The sequence below is a fragment of the Ixodes scapularis genome, unplaced genomic scaffold (assembly GCF_016920785.2).
Source record: "Ixodes scapularis isolate PalLabHiFi unplaced genomic scaffold, ASM1692078v2 PGA_scaffold0__279_contigs__length_252992795, whole genome shotgun sequence".
Lineage (NCBI taxonomy): Eukaryota > Metazoa > Arthropoda > Arachnida > Ixodida > Ixodidae > Ixodes > Ixodes scapularis.
In genome coordinates, this window is record NW_024609835.1 from 144746293 (window position 1) to 144767422 (window position 21130).

A 21130-nucleotide genomic window follows, 5' to 3' on the forward strand; every position below is an offset into this window, starting at 1 on the left:
ATACACACAGTATCCTTCAGTAGAGGTACATCTTTCTTTCTCTCATGACAACAAGGCACGACAAACGGTAACACTTTCTGCCGCTGATCTCCTTCCGCTTGGTAGTACGGGAAGCGCAAGCCACCGACGAGCGCTTGGCCGGCGCTTTGTGTGCGAACACCGTGAAAACAAAATCTGGGTTGTCTCGATCAGACGACGGTTTTCCTGCACATAAGCAAGCCTCGGGACGGAGATTAAAATGCAAACCACGCTTGCCTTCAAGATAGTGCTTGCCGCTCAAACGGTCGTCCTTGCGAAGCGACCAATTCTTTTCGATCCACGGATATTGTCCAACTTCTGCGCCTTTCAGAGTCCGCCGGGAACTTGTGGAAACTCACTCTGTTACTTTTGCTGTACCTTTGGTGCAATTAACAGCTACGCAGCTTTGCGGCATGCTCAAATGCTATGACGCCCATGCAAAACGTGCGCCCTTCTGCCCACACCACCCGGCTTCGGCGCGATCGCAGCGCCGCCGCAGCTCCGTGACGTCAAGCCCGCGTGTCGGTCTATACCCACTAATCATTCCAACAAGAGCTCCGCGCTCAGACATCCAGGCGATCTGTCATCTCGTCCTCTCTCGCTTTCTCTCCGCATAGCATTTTCCCCATGCCCAGTGCTTGCATGGTACCAGTCAAATTCCTGCTGACCGTGTAGTTTCTTCACGATTACCCCGCTCCCGACGCAGTGTGCATGAAGAAGGTACAACGCTCCATCCGTTTCCCGTACACCGTGTTCATATTCATCGTCGGGCTCGGCATCTCGTTCAACGACGTCGGTTTGAAGCGCCAGGGCACCCTGTCGGCCTGGTTCCACAACATCAATTTCCACATTCTCATGACCTTCGTGCCCGCCGCCACAGTATACGCCACACAGGGAATAAACCACATCATCCTCCGCAGGCAAGTCACCATGCGATCGCAGCTTCCACAGGAATGTTTGCATTCTCACAATATTGCATGACTCTAATGAACTGTATTGTTCTGAGCAGGTGCAGTTCCTACTAACATAAAGTTCACTCGAATCGCGCGGCCGAGATATTGCCTGGCGGGGTCGGGCATGCGTTGTGAAGAGTTCCATATCGCTCTGAGTGTAGCGAAACTCGATAGCGCCGTGATGACTGAACCGGCGGGCACTAACGATGCGCCTTTGCTTCCCCTAGAGCGACATGGAACTAGCGAAGGCGCCAAGTAGACCCCCCTCCCCCCCTTCTTTAATCCGCCGCCTCAGCCACGGGCTCCGAGTGGGTATTTTATGTTGGTGGAAACTGCCCTTAGTACCTTCGACATCAAGAAGTGTCAAGGCGCGAAAACAATACCGAGAGAACTCGCTCTTTGTACGTGCCCAGGAGTACGTAACAAATATTTGACCAAGAGTGCCAGCTCGGCGGGCCGTAAAGACTATCAAGCGATGCGAACTTTTAAATTCGTCATCCGAAAGGAGTGTGTACAAAACTAACCAACATGCTGGATGGCAGTGGCCAGAATATTTTTCAGCTTAGCTTTTCTTTTTAGGTTGAGTTTCGGCAACGTTTTATAAAACGTAATAAAAAGTTTCGTGCATCCTAGTCAAGGCTTGCGCATCTAGTCTACATAGTGCTACAGCAACGCACTGCTGCATGAACATGTGACTTCTTATGTCTCGTTCACGGGCGCTTTCGCGAGAAGCAGGCGACAAACGAAATCACGCGCTCACGCAAGTGGCTTTGACAGCGCTGTGGAAGCTGCGCCACTGTCGACATACAGAACTTAGGTGTACACGACTTAGAGCCTATCAGAGTAATTTTATACAACCCTTGGTAGGAAACGACGCCCACTCACCCAAATCCCATTTGCGCAGGTGCGCCAAGGAGACCATGGTCTTCTCTGTTGGCACACTGGGGATGAGCACGGCGGTGTCGGCGCTGTACGCCTTCAGCTTCTTGGAAACGAAGAACGTAAGAAACAGCGTGCTTTTCGGCATCCTGCTGTGCACCGTCGAGAGGGTGCCCGTTGCCGACGAGTTGTTTAAAGAAGGCCGCTATCCAGTCCTCACCACGATGCTGCAAGCAGAAACCATCGTAAACAACTTGGTCGTCTGGTCTTTCCTTCGGCAGATGGCATCTAAGGTAATCACCCGAGCCGGGGCTAAAAAACAAATAATAAAGTTAAGAGAAAGGTAGATAAAAAGAAAGAAAGAGGGAGAGAAAAAGGGAAAGAGGGAGAGAGAGAATGACATATACAGAACGTCAAAGAGCAGTAAAAAGAGTAAAAGCCTTTGTTGGTTCATTTTGATCCGCTACCTTTATTTAGGCTTGGAGGATCTAAGGAATGGGGAGCCAGAAAAAAACGTCTTTGATTTCGGGGTGGAGCCCAGGAGCAATTCCAGGACATCTTATCTTGGTCTGGGCAGCAGGAGGTGTGGGGAACGAATTCTTTGTAGGTGATTGGTATAGATTCGGCTGTCCAGGCTGTCCAGCGCCGTGCCTTTGTGAAAAAATAAGGGGGGGGGGAGGGGAAATAAATAAAAATCAAACTTAGAGTTAATGGCAGGGTATAATTTATGAGGTGCATTGGCGTATTGAGAAAAAAAAAACACCCTTTACGAGGTTACATTTCAAGCTTGCTCTCAGAAACAGAAGCCGGTGGTTCTGCACTTTTAAGTTTGTTATGTTTATTAAGGTATTCCATATCCGTTTCTGAGCACGGGTAAGACAATTCAACTAGTCGCAGATTTAAGATCAAAATAAGGGCAGTGAGGAGCAATTTAATTCGCTTTGGTACTTGGAATAATAGTGAGTACGAATTCCACGATATTCCCGTTACTGGAATATCAGTAGATTATTTTTTATTTGTTTGTTTATTGCAGAAGCCCTCGCGGTGCCCGCGAGTAAATTATATTATAGTGGACGGCAGACAAGGATTTGACACAACAAACCGCAAGCAAAATGCGCGCCACCTACAGCAAATACAATGCAAGCCATCTACCGACGAAACATATCATGAAAACATGATCATGTACAATAGTAGAGATCTATATTAAAATTTCACAACAGATTTTGTTGATGGGCTGGATTTTATGCAAAATGAATGCTAGTGTGTGACGAATACCGTATTTATTAGAAAATAAGTCTACCTTTTCATGAACAGACCTGTGTGTCTACTTTTCCGCAGAACCCACGGAGACCAGTCATTTACACTTGCGAAAAGAGCCGGCGAATGGCAAAGCAGAAATAACGGTTGGAATGAAAAAAAAAAAAAAAAGATGCTATTTAGACAGATATTATTTTTACGTCCGGTGCCTCGACATTCGCCGGGCCTCCTCCAAAAATCGGAATGATTGGCTCTTCTTGAGCAAATTATTGCGAATGGACGCGCAGGCATTACTTATAGAAAGGTCGAAATATCTTCCCACAAGTACGATGAACGTAACACACAGGCCAAGGCAACGTAAAGCATACACAGCCCATAGGTAATGGAACCGCATGTGTAGGGATAAATTACCAAGCGGAGTCGACCGGTTGGTGTTCCTGGTGTTTTCTGCGTCTCGAGGCTCGTGGGTATCACGCGCGCCGAGGACATCGACTTCTACTTATTTCAACTGTTCAGATAACTTTTAGTGTGGCTGGGCCACCACAGATTATGAGGGATTTAAGCCGGATTCGACGAATACTCCCAGCGAACTTTTCTTGCTCGCTGAATTTGATTTATGGGGGAGGCGTTTAGGAGTACAGGCCTGGCGCGCTGCACCAGGGGAGAGCCAAAACCAATTGGAATGAATTTATGGAGGGCGGGCCGTTCGGTAGTACCAGCTTCTGCCGCTACAGCAACGATTAGCTGCGCCCTTTTCGAGTGAGGTTGTCGACCGGCTTGTCTGCTATAGGTCTATCGGCATGTTGAGAATTTTTCTCCCAAGCGCTTCAAAATCATTCCTCGTTTTTCTTTTTTTCTTTTGTTGTTGCAATGTTTAATTTAAAAGAAGAGCGTGCGGCCGTGAATTTTTTTCTTTACATTGCAAAAACAAAAGCTGATTTTGAAGCGCTTGGGGAAAAACATTCACAACATGCCGCAAGATCTTTCGCAGGCGACGCCAGTCGGCAAACTGAGACGGAAAGGGTGGAAACTGTGTCGTTGTTTTTTGTTGACACGGATGGCAAATGTGCTAGTCCTTCCGCTTATCACTTGGAATAACCCTTGATATGATGAACGTAAAGGTTTTCTGCGATGTTTTTTTTTTTTTTTTCGGACGAAAACGTGCATAGAAGTTTTTAAGTCCTCCATAACCTGGGTTCCGCGTTTTCGGTTTCTATTTTTTCAAAATTCGGCGTACTTTTTTCGGTGTTTATTTTAAAATTCAAATTTCGGCTTTTCCGGCGTATATTTATGCCCACAAAGCTTTATCGGCTTTTTTCGGTGAATATAAAATAAACACCAAAGGACACCGGATCAGATTATCCTTGTGCCTCTAATATTTATGATCACTCAAATATTAACGGCACAGATACATTGAAAAAGAAAGGGACACTGTATTTGGAAAATGCGTGCCACTGTAAAAGAAAAAGCAACAGAGAAGTACAAACAAGTCAGATATGAAGCCTATGCCCAAAATCATGGAACTTCATTTTATCTATATCCAGGTTACGTGATCTTATTATAGTACACACAGACATGTACTTTCCCAGGTTCTCCTTGTTGACCCGCCATCTTTCTTTCCTGTTAATATGACACTGAGCTTCGAAAATGCCCTCTGAACGCTAACACTGGACACTGGCAGGCTGAGGAGATGAAGCGCTGCCTGAGCCAAAATCGGCCAATCAACCAATTGTGACCGCCAAAAGAGACAAGGTGCGACGTTTTGAAGTACAACACAACATGCAGAGCTCGCATCAAGTCAGTCTTCCTTACAACGAGTTTGAAAACACGCTCGTACATGGCGAAGTCGTGGGGCAATTCGAATTTTACCGTTCCGATTGATGATACGCACATTAAACCCAAACGTCGTGATGGCGTCCATGTATCCCATACATGCGGACACGTTTCGATAGACACTGTCCTTCCACTTTTTCGCCACGGCTCTGCGGTACGACTGGAAGGTCAAAGTGACCTTCTCTGGTTAAAACTCAATTTTAGAAAATGAATTCGACGTACTCTTATTGGTTTTTATCGGTTTAAATTGAAAATGCCGAACCTATAGCAACTGACTCTCGGTTAAAACCGAATTTTCGAAACTGGATTCGGCGTACTTTTATGGGTTTTTATCGGTTTAAACCGAAAACTCCGAACCCTACCTATAACATACGGTGATGCAAGCGCTCTGAACGGTGGTTTTTGGGTATTACATGTTTAGAGCTTTCGATTTTTAGAAGATGACTATTAATCCAATAAAAGAAAATAATTTCAACCGTTAGCATATTCTCCTTTTTTTCAAGGGCTGCATGTGTGCCTGCTTTTTAGCACCGTTACAGACGTCGTAGTCGTGAAATCAGAAAATATTGTACGCACCGCAGGTGATTGAACCTGTTCAAGCTCATTAGAAAGCGTGGCCTCCCAGAGATCCTACACCTCGGAAGCATACTCCAGTGTTAGTCTTACAAGAGCGTTGTAACCTAGGCAAGAAGCTTAAACGAGGGAGGTGTCTTATAAAGGTTCCTTCGTAATTACTACAGTTCAACTTCGATTTAAAAAATCGTTTCAGCTCGCAAAAGATGAACGAAGACGGGGAAATGTAAAGCCCTGGCAGCACACAATAGTGCGCCGATATTGGCCTCAAATCCTAAAGACTGTTTGTTGTTGTTTGTTTATTTTGGGGTGAAGAAAAAAAGGGGGGGGGGGGGGGCAGGAAATATGTGAGCCTCCAGTCAGGGGCAAGTCGCTACCTGGCTTTTTAGGAGAAGGGTAAATAAAAGAAAGAGGAAGAAGAAACGATTATGTACAACTTTGAACATCCGATGCATTGTTGTCCAAATGCCAACGGGCTTGTTTAGAATTGAGCTTGTGAGAAAATGAGTCCACAGCGAGCAGGAAGATAGTATCCACTGTTATCGCAGTGCCGATCTGAGCCGGCAAAGTCCGTCAATGTGCCGCGGAGGTTCCCATCTCGGCTCCGCACTAGATTAGGATGTTGCTAACTTGCCGTGCTACCTATTGACTCGCATACGCGTGAAGTTAAACGTTGAATGCTTATCCTAGATTCGTCGTTTAAGTTTTTGTTTTGTGTCTGCGAACATCCGAGTCGACCGGAGAACTCACTGTCCCGGAAATATTGTAGGAGAGCACGAAAAGCCTTTTCAACAATTCCCCGCAGTCCACTAGGGTTCAAAAGCTCTTGGGCGGTGGAGTGTGTAAAGTCCAACTGCAGCGTAGGATCGCAGTAGCACTTCGCGGAGATCCTGATGGGTTGGAGACAAAAGTAGTGCATGGGTTGTGTCTTCAGGATAACCACAAGTTGGGCATACGGGATCTGTCTAGCGGCGATACATACGGAGACGATTTTCGGTATGCGGGCAGCCGGTTCGAAGTCTGTAAAGGAGTGAGTCCTCTGAGCGTGGGAGTTTGCGTGGGATGCTTGGAGGTAGTCTTCCTGTCGCTACCCTTGTAATGTGTATTAATTGTGTGAGGGCGTTTTTCCCGCATGGTATCCCGTATAAGTCGGTGTGCCTCATTAAAGCGATTTAAAGGCTCGTTCACACAGACCCGTCTTCTTGCGTTACGTTATGAAAAGTCACCGGGAAATCTGTGCATCGTATTAAGCGTAGCTACCAATTCAAGGAGATAGCCTGGCACGCGACATGCGAGACACAAAAATTTCGGTAACGACGAGCTAGGACGGTGAGTTACCGTGGCAACCAAGAACACAAGGATCGTCATAATGTAGCGTAAGGAGTTGAGCTCGGTTAAACTTTTCACACAGCACCTTTTTTTAGGTTACGTCTAAGTCACCGAAACATTCGTGTCTCTAATGTCGCGTGCCAGGCTATCTCCTTGAATTGGTAGCCACGCTTAATACGAAGCACAGATTTCCCGGTGGCTTTTCGTAACGTAACGTAAGAATACGGGTCTGTGTGAACGAGCCTTAAGCGGAATGCAGGGTCACCGTCGTTATGGGCCCGCGCAGCAAGCTCGTCTGCTCTCTCGTTGCCGGGAATTCCAGGATGGGATGGAATCCACTGCAGAGCCAAACTCCAGCCAAGGTCTTGCACCGTTGCAGTTGTTAATGCTATTCTATTTAAACGAGGGGTGGCCCTCTCAAGACGTTGAAGTTGTAGTGTGCCTCTAGAGTCCGTGAGTACCACAGCTTTGATTGGCGGGGTGATGGTTTCGATGGACTCGTGCGCTGACCAGATAGCAACAAGTTCTGCAGTAGTCGATGATGTCTCGAAATTAAGCCTGCCAGACGCTTCGAAGTCTATTCCTAGAATAGTAATAGCAAGAGTTGTTTTCTTGACCGCATTGACAGAGGCGTCCGTGCATACGTGGATCCAATCACCGTAAGCTTCCTCCAGGCGTTCGAGCGTGATCGATCGGGCAACCAGCCTGGGGACATTCGCCTTACGTTGGAAACTTGGTAGTGTTTCCTGTATCAACAGGGGCGCTCTCTTTGAATGTTTGGGAGGAGGATATTATTCTTTTGGTACTCCAATCTCGTGCTGAAACTCCGATTCCAGCTGCCCGAGGCGAGAATTTGTACGTGCCAACAGGTGGGAATTAATATTGTCCACCGCGGGAACACTCTTAATGCGAGCAATGTGACGCATTGCTCTCTCCTCAAGTCTTAACAATAGAGGCCATTCTTCTGCCGCAACAAGGGTCGGGGTGTTCGCTGAAGACGATGGAAGTCCGAGGCAGCAACGCAGCGCCTTCCTGTGAAATGTGTTAATGTCCCGAATCTTGGCCCTTCCGGTGTCTAGGAGTGGCAGGGGGTACAAGAGCCTGGACATTATAATACCTTTGCACAGTTGTAGGAGTGTACGTTGTGGCGCTCCCCAAGAAGTGCCTTCAAGATGTCGCATGACTCGTAGTATAGCTCACAATATCGCTCCAAAGTTGTCCGAACCTCAGGCGATCATCCACCTCCACCCCAAGGTAGAGATGGCTACTCACTCTCTTAACTGGAGTTCCAGCAATCATTAGCTGCATTGCGTTCTCGGGTGCTAGTCCTACTGGTCGGTATAGGAGCGACGCAGTTTTTTCCACTGATAGTGAGAGGCAGAGTTCTGAAATCATCAGAGCCGTAGCATCTAGGGCTACTTGAAGTCGATTTTGGATAGCTACGACACTTTCGGAGAGACCCTCGCACCACATACCAACGTCTTTGGCTATATTGACATGCCAACATGGAGGGTTTCGTTTTTGGTCGGAAGGCAGTGAGGAAGCGATGCCATCACCACGTTGAAGAGTAAGGGGCCGAGTACGCTACCTTGGGGAACACCTTTGGTAATTGGGCGTGAAGTGCTAGTCGCACCAGGGATCTTGACAATGAAGCTCCGTCCAGTGAGGAACGACTCTATGAATGTGCGGATTCGGCCACAAATACCGAAGTGCTTGAGTCGCTGGATGATGATAGAATGAGGCAGGGTATCGAACGCACGACTAATGTTTAGAAAGGCACAGTGTACCATTTCGACAGTTGATTTGGCTTCTTTTAGGGTGAACACGAGGACTTCTATCGCTTCGGCTGTGCACCGTTTTGCACGAAAGCCCTCCAACGAAGGTGGGAAAGCATTTGCTCGATCTAGAAGCCACGTGAGGTGCCGGAGAACCATGCGTTCCAGGTGTTTTCCCAGCAGCTTGTTAACGAGACATGCATGTAGGATGAGATTTCGTCTAATGATTTTCCTTGTTTAGGTATTGGTATGACTATTGACTCTTTCCGTGCATTCGGGAGTGTCTCATCTTTCCAGATGACGTTGAGTTGTTCAAGAATTTTGAAGTGAGTGGTAATCTGGGTTTTTATCTCGGAGAGACTGATACGTTATACTGTCGGAAGCTGGAGCGCTCTTCCTTCTAGTGTAATTAAGTGCGTGCCTAACCTCTGCCATGCAGAGTGATGTCGGTGTAGCTGGCCAATGTGCTGTCGCAGTCTGGAGAGACACTGGTTAACTGTGGGGCATTCAATATCTGCTGGTGTACATGCTGTGCAGTAAAGGACCGAGCAAATTCGTCCGCCAGATGTTCCGCTCCTTCGATCATGGTTTGACCAGTCTTGATTGCAAGTGTTGCAATGAAATGTCGTGGGATTTTGGCCCCTTTAAGAGCTCGAACAAGCCCCCAAGCCCGTCTGACGCCTTCTTACATCCGTGCGAGTGCCACCCCATATTTCATTGTGAGCGTTGAAGTCTCCACAGATAATTAAGTAACCTCGGCTTCTTTTACTTATTTCTTCAAATGGTTTCGTGTCCCAGAGGCCTTGCGGCGAGATGTACACTGATACAATCGTCGTTTCATTCTTTCCCATTCTGATAGTCACACCGGCATACTCTTCAGATGGTGAACAGAGGTCCGAAAGGTCAAGCTCAAAGTGATGTACTTCACCTCGCACGAGTATGGAGACTCGTGATCTTCCATTTGGGTTTATAGCCGTACTATAATATAACACGTAAGGTGATAAGCGTATCTCTACGGGCAAGACGGTCGTTTCTTGAAGGGCCAAGACATTAATTTTCTTATCTGTGAGCGATTGCCGAAGTCCAGCAAGTCGAGTGCGCAGTCCGTTTACATTCCATTGAAGCAACCAGGGAGACAATGGACTACGCCTGTGTCGTGCTGTGCCGCAGTGTTGGAATATGCTTGAAGTTCTACACTTCGAGGCTTCTTTTCTTAGGTCACGATGCGCGCTTGTGTTGAGTGATCCTACTAACAGCCTCCTAGGAAAGGAAGTATTGCCTGGATAATGAATGAAAAGGTACCCGCCCAGGAAGCTTCATTTTTCGTCAGAACGGAAAGTGCTATGCTAGCACCTGCCTTTACGATTGATATCATGCAGGAGCTTCATTTTCTAGTGTCACTTGGTTGCTAGCTGTATCTTCTTTAACAACTTGGTCTTTCTTGGCACAGGGACTTTTCAAAGGTCCCGCGTTGGGTGATGGCTGATGTATAGATTTTTCTGACGACTCTTGCGTCAAAGTCTGACTAATTGGGGGGTTGGGGTACATCTTTTCTTCAACATTTTAGCCGGTTCTTTTGAGCGCTGAAGCATAAGTGTCCTTACCAGTTTCTTCTGGCTTTGGCTCTGGTTTTCGTCTGATGCCCTCGGCGGTGTCCCTGGTCGTTTCTTGACGGAAGATGACGCACCATGCTTCACGAGACCCCACTGCATTGATTTTTGAATATCTGTGGCTACAGACTGTGCACATTTCCACTTCGGGCATATGTGCGATGTAGCCTCATGATTTCCGCTGCAATTAATGCCTTTCACCGAGCTGGACGTGCAACCCTCAGCTGTCGGAACATGGTTCTCGGCACATCGATTGCAAGCTTAGGCGCATTTGCAGGCGATCTTTTTGTGTCCGAAACCGCCGAAGTTGTGGCATTGTATGGGGTTCTCTTTGATTGGAACTACAGAGTGTCGCACATATCCTAATAAGAGATGGCTCGGAAGGTGACTGCCGCTGAAGACGACTTTGACGACTCAAGATTTTCCAAGTCGTCGCACATTGGCAATCTTGGCTTCTGATCGTAGCTGTGTTGTGCCAAACCTTCATCGAGGACAACCGCATCGACGTCGTGAATTACTCCAATGCTTGTTTTGCCTGACAACGGAGAGTATGGTCGAACTTGAATACCGCATAATAATGTATTGTTCATCAGCACTTGTGCTACAGCTCCGTTTCGGACGTCAACTGCAATAAGGTTGAGTCGTTGATTGTAGTGAACTTGAAGAATGCATATTGGCTCTTATTGCATATTAGCCTATTGCCGCCAATATTGCATATCGGCAGCATATTGGCTCTTCAGCATCCAGTACAAGCGCAAGGCCTTCAACACGCTGGTTGCTCTGGAGAGGCTTTTCCTTGGTTTGAGGGACACAACTCCAAGGACAGTCGTAATTCAAGTTGTGAACAAAGTTTGCAGACAGGTATGTGGTTTAAGAGATGTTTAGTGAGCCTTTTTAAAAGTGTATAATGCACTTTCCTCGCCAGTATTTTCAGGTTAATTTTTATTTTGCTTACAAAATGAATGATAGAAGAATTTATGGAGATATGTTTCTTTTTCTGTCTTTAAAGGGCCCATGAAACGATTTTTGGGTTGGGATAAATCATTTTAGATTGGGATTTTACTAACAGCACATCGTTCAGTGGACCAAAAGAAAAAAGGTAGAAAGTCAAAAGCCTGACTTTCAGTGCGAAAATTTGAAAACAGAGCGGACTATTTTGTACCTCCTCCCCTTCGCAACCTCTCTGCCTTTTCACTGTGATACATCCGCGGTCCCAAAAGCGCGTTATCGGGTCCAAACTTACGTCACACGCAACCGGACCTCACTTATTCCCTTCACCCCTAAGCTGACATTGTGGTGGAAGCTACGCGCTTGCCGGACCAATCAGCCGCCTCCCTTTCATCACTTCACTTCATTCTCTGCAGCCACATTTGCCACGCTCACGTGGCAAGTGTGGCTGGCCCAACGAGCACGTAGCTTCAACAGCACTGTCAGCTTCGGAATGAACGGGGTGGGGAAAGCAACTTCTGCCTGAATTTTGAGCGACGGGCTAATCTTCTAGGGGGAGAATGGATGTGTCCGGGATTACACAAACGAGAGTGCGAGCAAGAGGGGACTCCCCCTTTTCGTCTTTTTTAACTGTTTGGTGGAATGCGCGATTTATGAGTTGAGGAGGAAAGCGAAACAGGAAAAAGTTGGAAAAGCGTTTCATGACCCCTTTAAGCGTTGGGCACTTTCTCTAGTCACTTACGCTAACCTCCTCCAGGCGAGGTGCTTATAGTCGGTTGCAAGCTAAGAAAAAAACGGAAATGCCTCTCAGAGGGAAATGTAATCCTAGGCCGAGAAACGCCAGCCAATCGTTTTCATGACGTCACGATTCCCTGAACCAATCGCGATCCTTTTGAAAAAAAAAAAAAGAAAAGATTAAGATGGCTGCTGGCCTTAGCAACGCGACACTAGATTCTCGTGACAATTATTCTGCTTTTTTGCACCGTGTTTTACGTGCCCGAGGTTACGCCACGAAATCTTAATGGTATCGGCTTGCGTTTGCAGCAGGTTTTGCGCGAAAACATGAGAATCCAGCGACGCTATCGCCAACGAAAATTTCGAAGCGGGCGCGAGGCTTAGCACTGCTAAGCTCAATCGAAGGCGCTGGAAGACGGTATGTTAGACAGTATCTTGGACAGAAAATGAATTGGGAAGACGGTCCATTGGACATGACTTTCTTTCTTTACTAAACAGCTATTTCGCTGACAAAAACGTATTCTAACTTATTTAAATGTCCTGAATAAATTAAATAAATATTGTAGTAGTTTAAGACACGTTTCCTGGAGGAAGAAAAAGCGACGTTGCTAGCGAACTACTTTCTCAACGGCGGAGGCACTTCAGATGGGCGCAATGCGCTTGTGGGTGGAGCTAAAAGATTGTTCTCAGGTTGCATCCGACTATAGAATGTAGCTGTACAAGTTCCTCATCCATATTCGTCTTCTAGAACTTTATAATTTTTCTTGTACGTGTGCAAGAGGATAGCGCCTTCTACTAAAACATTTGCTTTTTCGCCGTAGAGTGCAAGTTCATTCTGATATTTTATCATTACATGTTTGCAGATAGCATTCTTTATGTCATGAAATGACATACATTGTATTTTTGATTTATCTCTTAAGGTTCAATAAATGTTCAATTTAATACATTCTAATTGATGTCATAATGAGCTTCACTTACTGAAATACTGCTGTGGTTCAGTCAAGGGCTAGACCACCCCCTCCATCATGCTTCCAATTAGTAGACGGATGCGTATAAGGAGACAAGTGATGAGCGAAGCGTGTTTCCTGCAATCCTCTGAGACAAACAAGACATGTCACTTGATCACAAAACAATAAAGCTCCACATGCTTCGTTTGTGACAGCCAATGATGCTTACAATGGTTGAGCCGTGCAGTACGATGTTTGGGGCCAATGCTTGCTCATTTAGAGTTCGAGAAAGGGGGGTGCCCTAGCACTACCTAGTAGCACTCAGGGTTATGATATGGCTTGCAAGGAGCTCTTTTATATTACTTCTTCATAAAGTGAATTATGTTCAATGTGACTCATTATTTCTTTATCACGTGCCTCGTATAGGTCATGAAGTTGCAATCCCCCTAACTGAATAAAGTGTAAATGTATTTAGTAAACATAAGCTGTAAATCATATAATAATAATATAAGACTATGCAATGCCTTTTATCTTTTTTTTTGTACAATTTACAAGTTTGATATGTGTATTGGACACATTCCTATAAAAGTTTCACTGGGGCTTGTAATTCATTTCACCTTTCGTCCGAGCGTGGCGGACGCTACCAGCCATCCCAGCCATTCCAGCGTCGAGAGAGCGTCATGTGACCTTGAGCAACCAAAACGCCGCGTAATGCTCTCCCGGCGCTGGTTTGGCTGGGGTCGCCCAGCATCCACTGGGCCACCCCAGGGGGCACCCAATCTATGCCAAGCACCCTTTGCCAAGGGAGCTGGGCAAGCATCCATTATGAGAGGTGCTTGCCTGAACACCCTAAGGGTGTTCAGGCAAGGGACAAACTGATTGGGACAAAATGATTGACACCCTTAAGGGTGTAAACACTTTTACTGTGTAAAACAACTTCGGGATACAGTTCGAGAGGGCATCAGTAGATAGAACATTTGCAACTATGAAAAAACTGGTGTGTTGTACCGCACTTATCGAGACCAAAAGGGTATACTGCTGAATGAGCTGGTTGTATCCCAAAGGTACCGGTCGCACCTCCTGCGCCTGTTGCATGGCAGCTCGTGGTCAGGCCACCTTTGGACCAAAAAGACTTAAGACCGGTTGCTTTAGGCGTTCTACTGGCCGGGGTGTTTTCGCAACGCCGAAGCGTTTGTAATGTCGGGCGATGCAGGCCAGAGGGTCGGAAAACCCAAACGAGAAGCGGAAGGCGCCCTTGACGCTCGTTCTCTAAAGGCCCTGTCACACCAAGGCAACACGACGGCAACAGCAACACAGCACATTGTTCAACAGTCAGGCAACTTGTTGCTCCCTCCCCGTGTTATCCGACAAACCAGTCACATCGCGACCACAGCAGGACAACATGGACGACAACTAAAATTTTGCCTCGGTATGACAGCTTTAGGCAACAAAAACAGCAACAATTTGTGTCGCACAACGTGTTTTGCCCAGATCGCTGGCTGAGCGAATGTCGGGCCGGCAACACGACAACAGAGATAGCTTCGATGGCAGAGCTAGTTCCCTATCAATAACGTCTAAGCCAAATAAAGGCTTCGAAAACGTTATTTAACTATAATTAAGGCTTGCGTGCAGCTAAAATAATTTGATGAATGTTTTTACTGCGTAATTATGGAACGCGATTGTCAAAATGGTCACAGCTACGGTCGTGAACGTTCAGACTGGTGCTGAAATTAGAACGGCCGAGAAACCAGCTCTCATTACTGCCAGGGAAATAAAACGGCATGCCCACTCACCTGATAAAGTACAATAAAAATAATCCGGGAAAGCAAAGACTAAAAAATCGAAGCATTAAAACGACAACTCTGATCATGAGTTTTGATGATTGGCACTTGGAAACAGCCGCTACCAGACACCTGATTTGCTTCAAAAATACCCAGGGCGTTTTGGGGAATGAAGCGATCACAAAGCAGGCGGTCGGAAAATAGGCAGCGTTGAAAAGTATTTATTCCACCGATTGTTATGAAGTCCGATCGTGTTGGTGTTCCAGTTCTTAAGCACTGTCAGCTCGACTTCAGATTACGAAGTGCTTTCACTACTAACAACTCAGAATATCATATCTGTGCTTTATCGACCTCCCGATGGAAATATCTCACAATTTTGTGAGTTTTTGGATGATTTATTTTCATTTATTGAAGAAAGGAAGTAATCACGTTATTTGGTGAGGAGATTTTAATGTTGACATGCTAAGTGATACCAATTCAAAAAAAATGAAAGCCGTTTACAACTCCCTGTAACGCCGAATTAGAGCGCAGCTCTTGAGGAGGAGGAGGGAAGGGTACTGGGGGGTGGGTCAAGTGACCTCGGGGGCGGGGGGTCACGTGACCTTGGGGGTCACGTGACCTTGGGGCGTCACGTGACGTCGCGGGGGTCACGTGACCTGGGGCCACGTGACGATACCGATGACGTCATCAGTAGCGTCACTGATGACGCCATCAGTGATGATGATGACGATGCGGATGCCGGTGACGTCACTAATGACGTCATCAGTGATGATGACGATGACGATGCGGATGCCGGTGACATCATCAGTGACGTCACTGATGACGTCATCAGTGGCTATGACGTCAACGGGGGGTCACGTGACCTCGGGGGTATCCCCAGGTCACGTGACCCCCGGGGGGGTCACTTGACCTGGGTAACCATCGTGACCCTCGTGAGGGTAACCCTAGTAACCCTTGTGAGGGCAACTCTCGTGACCCTCGTGAGGGTAACTCTCGTGACCCTCGTGAGGGTAACTCTCGTGACCCTCGTAAGGGTAACTCTCATAACCCTCGTGACCCTCGTGAGGGTAACCCTCGTGAAGGTTACCCTCACGAGGGTTACTAACCCTCGTAACCCTCGTGAGGGTTACGAGGGTAAGTAACCCTCGTGAGGGTAACTCTCATAACCCTCGTGACCCTCGTGAGGGTAGCCCTCGTGAAGGTTACCCTCACGAGGGTTACTAACCCTCGTAACCCTCAAAAGGGTTACCTTCACGAGGGTTACCCTCACGAGGGTTAGTAACCCTCGTAACCCTCGTGAGGGTTACGAGGGTAAGTAACCCTCGTGGCCCTCGTGATCCTCGTGAGGGTAACCCTCATGAGATTAACCCTCGTAACCCTCGTAACCCTCACGAGGGTTACGGGGGTTGCGGTTACGCCGACGCCGACGCCGACGGCGACGGCGACGCCGACGCCGACGGCGACGCCGCTCAAGCCGGGAACGGGCCCCTAAGAGCTGCGCTCTAAAAGAAGATCGCCACACTCTTTCAAGTTAATGGATGTACGAATGTCATCAATCAACCTAGAGGAGTCACCACCACGTCCGAAACACTAACAGACTTGTTTGTAACCAACTTTGAGCTACAAATGGTAATGTCAGGGGTTTTGGCCTGCGTCATTAGTGACCATCTTGCGACATTTATTTGTATAGACAAAAGCTCCCGTACATACAAAGATACTAAAAAAAGTACGCTGATTCAATGCATCACTCTTGACCGCCTAGATAGCTTCAAAGATAGCTTGTGCTATGGAAGCTGGACTGATGTACTCTATAAAACGGACGCGAATGAAGCGTACGAGACATTCCTAGACATTTTCAGCTCTATTTATAAACGTCATTTTCCTTGTAAGTCTGTACGATGCTCTAGGCGAGCTCGTAAACCATGAATAACAGCTGAGCTAATTGCAAAAATACAAATAAAAAATAAGCTATACGCAAATTTTATTAAAACTAAAGACCCAGATAAACTTAAAATTTTCAAGAAGTACAGAAATAGCTTAAACAAGGAATTGAAGAAACGTAGAGGTCTTTTTTACCACAATTATTTCAGTGTGACATCAAATCGCACCGACCGGTTGTGGCGAAAACTTAATCCGGTGTTGAACCGGGGTGAAAAGCAAAAAAATATTGAGTTTATAATTCATAACAACGTGAAACTTAATGGTAACTCAATTGAAAACGCTTTTAATGACTTTTTTTGTAAATTTAGTAGGAACCTCAGATACAACCGAAGCTTGTGGTTATATACAACGAAGAATTGCGGAAACTATCTATCTAAATCCTGTAACTGAAAACGAGGTAATAGCAGCATTTTGTAGCTTAACCGTTAGTAATAGCTGCGACGCCGATGATATACAAATACGGCCAGTAATTCATGTTTTGGACACCATTAGCAGGTGTCTTGCACACATTTTTAATTTTAGCCTAGAGACAGCCACATTGCTTACAAAAATACAAATAGCAAAAGTGGTTGTACTTTACAAAAAAGGTGACAGAAATAACATAAGTAACTATAGGCCTGTGTCTCTCCTTCCAGTCTTTTCGAAAGGTTTAGAGAAAATTATCTTTAGTCGTCTTACCACATTTATAGAAAAACATAACATTCTTACGGAATCCCAGTTCAGGTTTAGGAAAAGACGTACGTTCCACGGAACTAGGTTTGTTAGACCAAAACGAATTCATTTTATGTAATTTCGAAGACAAAAATGTGGTGTTAGGTATATTTATAGATTTTACGAAGGCATTCGACTTTATTAACCATGATTTGCTTCTTCAGAAACTTTATATTTACGGTATTAGAGGGCATGCGGCAGTACTTATTAAGTCATACCTAGAAAACAGGCGTCAATATGTGCATATCGGGTGTAACGCCTCTGATATAAAACCTATAAAATCGGGAGTATCCCAAGGAAGTATACTTGGTCCGCTTCTTTTTAACATATACATAAACGACATCGTTAATATTGCACAACCAGATAAATTTATCATTTGCGCTGATGATACGAGTATTTTTATATCGTCTCGGAATTGCAGCGATATTGTACAAGTCGCAAACGACATCTTGAGAAGTCTGGAGGCTTGGTGTACATAAAATAATCTAATAATAAATAAAGACAAAACTAAAGCTATGCTTTTTAGTCCCAAAAACAGGAAAAATTACCCTTTCGAGCGACATCGTTCTGTACTCGTCCCCCATTGAAATGATCAACACGTTCAAGACATTGGGCGTGTTGTTTTCAAGCAACATGTCTTGGACAGCGCACTGATTACGTTATTTCAACACTTGCTTGTATAATTGGTTTGATACATCGACACCGTCTAATTCTTCCATCAAGTGTTAAACTACTTCTGTATAACACACTATTTGTATCTCATTTGAACTATTGTCATTTGGTATGGGGTACCACTACTAAAACAAATTTACATAGAATATTATTACTGCAAAAGAGAGCGTTAAGACTCGTGTGTGACGTGCCTTATCTTTTTCACTCTGACCAAATTTTTGAAAAACTCGGGGCCCTTAAAATACATCAACAATATAAATACAGGCTTATCATGAAGTATAAACAAGAATATCCTGTGATAAATAGCTTCCTGCTAAGCTTGGCATCCCTTAGGAAAAGACAGTTTACACATTCTACTCGCCTCTCAGATTTCTGGATAGTTGATACATCGCGTACAGATTACGGTCTTCAGATGATTAGAAATACACTTCCAACGTTACTAAACACTTTCCTGAATTTGAATGTCGATATATTATCTTCTAGCCCGCGTGAGTTATGTGACTATCTAGTTTTTATATAAATATGTTGTTTATCATTTGTCTAGTCTGAATGCAAGATTTTCTGGATCATTTTCACTTTTTTATGTGAAGTTGACGGCCTGTTAGTCATCTTGTTTTTGTTTTACCATACCAGCGTTTTGTGGTTGGTTCTGCTTATTTTGCTGTTGCTTTTTTTATTGCTTTTTTTTTTTTGCTTGTATGAAACTTGGCCCCGCTGTGTACCTGTTGAGGGGGCTGGAGAGCCGTCAAGCTGCTTTGTCAGCTTTTTTCTCCACCTCCCACCATATGTGATATGGTATATACAGTTGTTATTATTATTAAGTACAAGGGATACTGAACGACGACATCATTCAGCCTTCGAGCAGCCCGTGGGCCTCTCCAGTCGTACTGGTGAAGAAGAAGAACGGAACGCTTCGCTTCTGCGTTGACTACCGGAGGCTCAACGCGGTCACCAAGAAAGACGTGTATCCGCTCCCCCGCATCGACGACACGCTGGACCGGCTGCGCGACTCCCGATACTTTTCGTCGATGGACCTTAAGAGTGACTACTGGCAGATCGAAGTCGACGAACGGGACCGTGAAAAGACTGCCTTCGTCACGCCCGACGGACTGTATCAGGTCAAGGTGATGCCCTGCGGACTGTGCACGGCGCCGGCAACGTTCCAACGTGTCATGGACACCGTTCTGGCAGGCCTCAGTGGCAGAGTTGTCTCGTTTACATCGACGACGTCGTCGTATTCTCGGCCAACTTCGACGAGCATTTGCGACGCCTTCGGGCCGTTCTTGGGGCAATCAGGACCTCAGGACTCACCCTCAAATCGACGAAGTGCCGGTTTGCCTACGGCGAACTGAAGTTCCTGGGTCACGTTGTGAGCACCGAAGGTGTACGTCCTGGCCCTGAGAAAACTCGCGCCGTAGCCCGGCCTTTCCACCGCCCACCGATAAAAAGGCCGTCCGAAGATTCCTTGGACTTTGCGTATACTACCGGCGTTTCGTTCCGGATTTCGCCAAGCTTTCTGCACCGCTCACGCACCTTACGAAAGACGCCGTGAACTTCGAATGGGGCGGAGAACAACAACAGGCATTCGACGAACTAAAGCGACGGCTTCAGTCACCACCGATTTTCGGCCATTTCGACCAATCAGCCGAAACGGAAGTTCACACGGACGCCAGTAATACAGGACTCGGAGCGGTACTGGTCCAACGACAAGACGCTGCGGAGCGCGTGATCGCATACGCTAGCCGGACGCTGTCGAACGTGGAACTCGATTACTCGACGACCGAGAAGGAATGTCTGGCCCTCGTCTGGGCCATCATGAAATTCCGCCCGTACTTGTACGGGAGTCCTTTTCGAGTGGTCACCGACCACCACTCGCTGTGTTGGTTAGCGAGCCTGAAGGACCCATCGGGACGCCTCGCTCGGTGGAGCCTACGACTGCAAGAGTATGACGTGACCGTGGTCTACAAGTCAGGCCGAAAACACAGCGATGCCAACTGCCTGTCCAGAGCCCCCGTCGATTCAACTACCGGCTGTGCCAAAGACGACGACGACGACGGTCACTTTCTTGGCGCAGTGAGCGTTCACGGTATGGCAGCGCTCCAGCGGGACGATCCTGAGCTGCGCGAACTGATCGACCACTTGGAGGGACGAGGGGGTACGATTCCCCGAGCTTTCTCACGTGACCTGCCCAGATTCGCCGTCCGGAAAGGTATCCTCTATAAAGAGAACTTCGGGGACAGCAACTCGACGTGGCTCCTGGTGATTCCTACTAGTCTTCGAGACGAGGTCTTCCAAGCCTGCCACGACGACCCAACATCTGGTCACCTTGGCTACAGTAGGACTCTCGAGAAAAATACTGCTGGCCCAAGCTCCCGAAGACCGTACACCTCTACGTCCGTTCGTGCCGCGAATGCCAACGACGCAAGAAACCACTGACGAAGCTGGCAGGTCTCTTGCAACCGATCGCTCCGCCGACTGCACCGGTTCAGCATATTGGAATGGATCTTTTAGAGCGCAGCTCTTAGGGGCCCGTTCCCGGCTTGAGCGGCGTCGGCGTCGCCGTCGGCGTAACCAAGGTCATCCCAAGGTCACGTGGCCCCCAAGGTCACCCCAAGGTAACGTGACACCCAAAGTCACGTGACCCCCCTGAAGTCACGTGACCCCCCGAGGTCACGTGACCCCCCCCCCCCCCCGGTCACGTGACACCCCCAGGTCACGTAACCACCCCTAGGGTCACGTGACTTCGGGGGGGGGCATCCGCATCGTCATCGTCATCATCACAGATGACGTCATTAGTGACGTCACTGATGACGTCACCGACATCCGCATCGTCATCGTCATCATCGCTGATGACGTCATTGGAGTCCGCATCGTCATCGTCACTGATGACGTCATCAGTGACGTCACTGATGACATCATCGGCATGGTCACGTGACTCCCCAAGGTCACGTGACCCCCCAGGTCACTTCACCCCCCAGTACCGTTCCCTCCTCCTCCTCAAGAGCTGCGCTCTAACTCGGTGTTACAGGGAGTTGTAAACGGCTTTCACTTTTTGGACATTATCCAATTATCCAATGGTTTCCCTGTCTACGTAGGGAAACCGTTGGATAATCGTGCCAACTGATTATCTCACCAGGTACGCCGACAAAAGCACTCCCGTCGGGCACC

At 47.0% G+C, this 21130-nt stretch overlaps 1 protein-coding gene across 1 annotated transcript in view; it reads left to right on the plus strand.

The window, feature by feature from the left end:
• The first annotated feature begins 729 nt into the window (after positions 1-729).
• The window catches only part of LOC121046496 (sodium/hydrogen exchanger 7-like), a 29344-nt gene continuing 8943 nt past the window's right edge, over positions 730-21130 (plus strand). The window contains exons 1-2 of the mRNA XM_040500777.1: positions 730-938; positions 1876-2143. Coding sequence (XP_040356711.1) covers positions 730-938; positions 1876-2143 — 477 coding nt within the window. The remainder of the gene's footprint in view (positions 939-1875; positions 2144-21130) is intronic.